Genomic DNA, 4751 nt, shown 5'->3' with positions numbered 1-4751 from the left:
TGTTATTATGATTTTTAATATTTTTATAATTACCTAAAATGTAAATATTGTTAAATTATTATTTAACAGATGTTGCGTTTGGTAGTTTACGAGTCATAAGAATTCCGCAAACGCAACAATTTCTAACAGCTGTACCAGTCATACAAATCTCTAGAAAACACTTAAAACCGTAACTACCCACACCCGCAAACTCCCGCAACCGCAACCGCTGCGGTTACACCAGTCACGTCCTAAAAACATCGTATGGACCGGATCCGCCTATATAACCGCAATTTCTTTGAAATCATAAATTGTAAATTAAGAAACATCTTTAAAAGAAGCCCAGGCCAGGCCCAAAACCTCGAGATTTTAAGAGTTCACAATCGAACTCGGATCCTTTCCCGTATCCGTTTCACCCGCCTCACTCACTTCTCCGTCATCATTTATAAATTTGGAAACAAAGCCCGAACTCTCTCTCTCTCTAAAAATGTCGAAAACCCTAATTCCCCACGGAAGATTCCTCCTCCGTCGTTTCAACGAGCCGGCGCGAAACGTCGTCTGTTTTAACCGCCGTCACTATTCATCAAAACCGCACCAAACCGAAATCGACCTCGACTCGTCGTCCTCATCAGCGACCACTAAAGCCGAAGCCGAACGCAAGAGCCTGAACGAGTATTTCCAAAAGATCGCCGTCAAGAACTCGACTCCTGATTGGCTCCCTCTCGCTCCCGGCTCCTCTTTCTGGGTCCCGCCGCCGCAGCATCAGAAGACGGCCGGGAAGGTCGCTTATATGATGAACATGGTGACGAATCCGTTGAAGAAGGAGGAAGCTTTCTCTCTGTCGTCTTCTTCTGGCTGGCCCTGTTCCTCTTTCTTCATTCCTCCAAGTACGAATAGCTTTCCTTTTGTGGTTTATCGTCTAAAGATAGATGACGGGTCCCTCTTGGTTTTTGATTTTGAGTGTTAAAAATGGTTCCTTTGAGCGCCATTGATGGTTATTGATCCTTGTCTTTTAGAATTCTTGTCTGAATCTAATGGAGATGATTGCTCCATGTCTCTGTAAGATTCCCTAAATTGCTTTCCTTTGGGGTTAATCGTCTAAGGTTGATAATGGGTGTCACTTGTTTTTCGGTTTTGCGTGTTAAAGATGGTTCCTTTACGTAATCATTCTTCCGCCATTTGAGGTGATTGCTCCATGTCTCTGTAAGACCTGGAAAATTAGATCTTTAGGAGGAGATAACGTGTAGATTGCCTAGGGATTATGTTTTTGTCTTATAGAATTCTTGTCTAAATGAAACATAATAATGCAATGGAGCTGACTTTTGTTTATGCTCTCTGTCTCGTTTTCTAAATGTGATGGCTGTTTCTTGATATTACGTTGTTTTATTTTGCTATTGAAATGATAGATGATGAGAAGGTAAAAAGTAGCGTGGAGTTGAACATTCCGGGGGAGCTAACGCATTTTCTTAATCCGATTTATTCATTTAAACATGTCGACGATGAAGAGTGATTTTACAAGTTCTCTATCTCGGTGATGAAGTCCATTTCCTGATGCGTGGAAAGGCAGATGACTCCCGAGACTGATGAGGTTGAGTATTTGTATATAGAGTTGCAAACCATGGAGTTCTATGGTGTTTGGCCTGTCTTAACGCCTTTGTGAACTTTATTTATAAAGCAATCAATCCTAACGGCTAATAAAAGCTGGTCAGATTGGTACTTATCTGCACTACATGGTTTCATCGTGAGTGATAATTTAGATCAACCTCAGATGAGTTTGCATATGTTACTAGATTGATTCATAAGAATCTGTCACTACAACATACACTACAATGCATGCGTTTCATCTCAGTCCTCATTTTTGTTTGTTCTAATTTGAGAGTGGTAAGCTGTTAGCGTGATGGTAACTTTTAACGAAGTGGAGGAACAAAAAGATGTTTTGAGAACATTGAAGAGTAAGAGAGTGAAAGTCGCAAATTAAAAGAAATGAGGGCTGAGTTGGAACGCGTAATCTGTGAACTAAAGAGACAAGATGCGATTGAATGATCGTTGAAATGAAGTCGCATGCCGCAATGATTTGTCTATGCTCTGTCTTCTTTTTTTTGTAAAGATTGTTTATGTTATGGCTGTTTAATGATACATGTGGCGATACATTGTTTTCCCTCGCTATTGAAATGATTGTTCCTCCTCTGCACAAGAGGTAGAAGGTAGCATAGAGCTGAACATTCCAGGGAATTGGGATTAGGTTCATGGTGAATGATAATTTAGATCGTCCTCAGATGAGTTTGCATGTTACCAGACCGATTCACAATAATTTGTCACTACAATAGACAGTACCAAACGCTGCATTGCATGTGTTCTTCTTTGATTTAGCCACTACTCAACGTTTCACGAATTTTTTTTTTTTTTGTTGACCTCTGTTTATGTCTCTAATCTCTTAATTCTCTGTTTCTGTACTTTCTGTTGTTTAGTTATGAACTTATGATCTAGTAAAGTCTTGTACTTTCTGTTGTTTAGTTATGAACTTATGATCTAGTAAAGTCTTGACAAAGAAGAAGTTATGATCTAGTAGAGAGTAGTTTAGTTTTCAAACTCAGACAATCCATAATGCACCACCATGGAAATAATTGGAGAGTCTATCAAAAGTGAAAATCCGTTGACATGGTCATGCCTCCATTCCAACTATTTGAATTTTGGTAGTGAATGTCGATTAAATGTTAAACCAACAATGATCATCCTAACGTATTTCTGATCATGCTTATTGTTGGATATAGTAGTAAACGGTCGACTAAGTAAACAAGAGTTTGAAAGCAACTTGGAAATAAAGCAAGTGACAGCTAAGAAAGACAGCTCACGTGACAATCGTTGGAGGACCACTCTTTCCGTTTATGCTCCAACATCAAAGAAGCACAAGTCTTTTGTCGTGTATCAAACAAGGGCCCTGTTTTGTACACATGAGACAAGGGCAATTAAGGGACTTCGTGGTTGCTGGCAAAGGATTAGGTTTACGACAGAGAGCTTCTATATAAAGCTGAAGGATACTTGTGAGAGGTGTGACAAGCGAGTGAAACGTTTGAGAGGCAGCAAGAAAGTGAAGAACTTTTCATTTATGTGTAAGCTGAGTGATTGTTCTTGTACACATCAGAGTAGAGAAAGAAAACAGAGAGAAAGTCTTTGTAAGAATCTTTTGATTTGTGTTTTCTTTGTAACTCTTGTAACTCTGAAAGTCTAGTGGATTCCGGGACAAAAGATCCCGGCCAGACGTAGTGACCTTTGTTAACAGGCACGAATTGGATAAACTTGCTGGTGTGCTCCTTTCTTCTTCTCGTTGTGCTCTGTTTCTTCTAGCTTAAGAAACTGTTGTTTGGCTCTGTTTCAAGAGTGTATTTGTCTGAACGTTCTCTTTGGTCTATCTTGGTTTGTTTGTGATTGAAGCAGCCTGAAAGGAGGTGCCTTTTAGTTCACGTAATCACTACAAAGTGGTATCAGAGCACAGGTTGTGCTTATCTAGTAGAGAGTAGTTTAGTTTTCAAACTCAGACAATCCATAATGCACCACCATGGAAATAATTGGAGAGTTTATCAAAAGTGAAAATCCGTTGACATGGTCATGCCTCCATTCCAACTATTTGAATTTTGGTAGTGAATGTCGATTAAATTTTAAACCAACAATGATCATCCTAACGTATTTCTGATCATGCTTATGTTGGAACTCGTTTTTGACGAGATGGTTTTAGACCATTTTTGGTCAGTTTCTGGACGAAGTCGTTCGTCGGAATAACCGAATGTTTGACAAACACTATGAAGTAGTGTATTAATATGTCAAAAACAAAGTTCATTTGAATGAGAAATGGAGTTATAAAATGTGTGACTTAAATGTACACATTAGATATTGGGTTTGAATTTAGATTTAAATAGTTAGAAAGACTTATGTCTAATAACTTATGGTTTAAATCATATTCATGGTTATCTTTTATATTTGTTTAAAATATAAAAATGTGAACCCATTGCAAAATATATTATTAACTTTGATTTTATCAAAAATAGTGATAATGATTTTTGTTTGAAAGTTACATGGTCATAGTCAGTGGAAATAAATGTCCATTATGATATGTAACTTAAAAACCTCCATAATTACACACCTTACGTTTTTGTTGTGGTTTTGAAAGAAATCATAACTTAAAATTTTGTATTAAATGTATGAGTGGTGCCCTCATTCTCTGATTTCTATATAAAATGCTACTAAGCATTTGAGAGAAGAATGAACATTTTCACACGAGCAACACAACAACAAATATATGCTCCCACTTGAATATTTTTTTTATTTTAGTTTGTCTCTGAGAGTGCAACACAAAACCAGTTTCGTCAGGCTTCTGATAGAGTGACGTAAATTCAGAAGATTGTTTGTAGTTGTATCCTGGGAATCATTACGTTATCGAACCATCGCATTACGGGACGTATTTTGAGTAAATGAAAAAGATTATATCTCGCCTCTGCAGTTGTATCATCCTTTTCTTACTCTGTAGTATAGTTTTATCTTTTTTATTCTTTACAATATTCAGTAATCCGTAGTTTATAAAATACGGTTCTATCAGTCTTAACTCAAAAATATCCGTTTATTGCTTTGCACTAACCGGACTGATTATTGTAAAAAAAATATGTTTTTGTAAGAACAGGTTGATTGATCTTTGGAAAAAGATGCCGGTGTCCGATCTATAGGATTATTTCACAATAATCTTCCTGCAATCTTAATTTTTTTTGTTTGTATTGTTATAC

At 37.3% G+C, this 4751-nt stretch overlaps 1 protein-coding gene across 1 annotated transcript; it reads left to right on the top strand.

Annotated features, from left to right (window-relative positions):
* The first annotated feature begins 402 nt into the window (after window positions 1-402).
* LOC130496308 (uncharacterized) lies at window positions 403-1746 on the top strand. Its single transcript, XM_056988286.1, has 2 exons — window positions 403-866; window positions 1386-1746. Exons 1-2 carry the CDS (start codon window positions 467-469, stop codon window positions 1487-1489), a joined length of 504 nt encoding a protein of 167 aa, XP_056844266.1. The 5' UTR covers window positions 403-466; the 3' UTR covers window positions 1490-1746.
* Window positions 1747-4751: the final 3005 nt, after the last annotated feature.

This window comes from Raphanus sativus, chromosome 6, assembly GCF_000801105.2.
Source record: "Raphanus sativus cultivar WK10039 chromosome 6, ASM80110v3, whole genome shotgun sequence".
NCBI lineage: Eukaryota > Viridiplantae > Streptophyta > Magnoliopsida > Brassicales > Brassicaceae > Raphanus > Raphanus sativus.
Note: the sequence above shows the minus strand (reverse complement) of the source record. Positions and strands in the feature narration are given on the sequence as shown.

What these genes read in the sequence shown, in the direction of transcription:
- LOC130496308 (XM_056988286.1), top strand. Translation starts at nt 467, where the DNA reads ATGTCGAAAACCCTAATTCCCCACGGAAGATTCCTCCTCCGTCGTTTC. An exon ending in CTCTTTCTTCATTCCTCCAA is followed by an intron (nt 867 to 1,385) that starts GTACGAATAGCT and finishes TTGAAATGATAG; the next exon opens with ATGATGAGAAGGTAAAAAGT.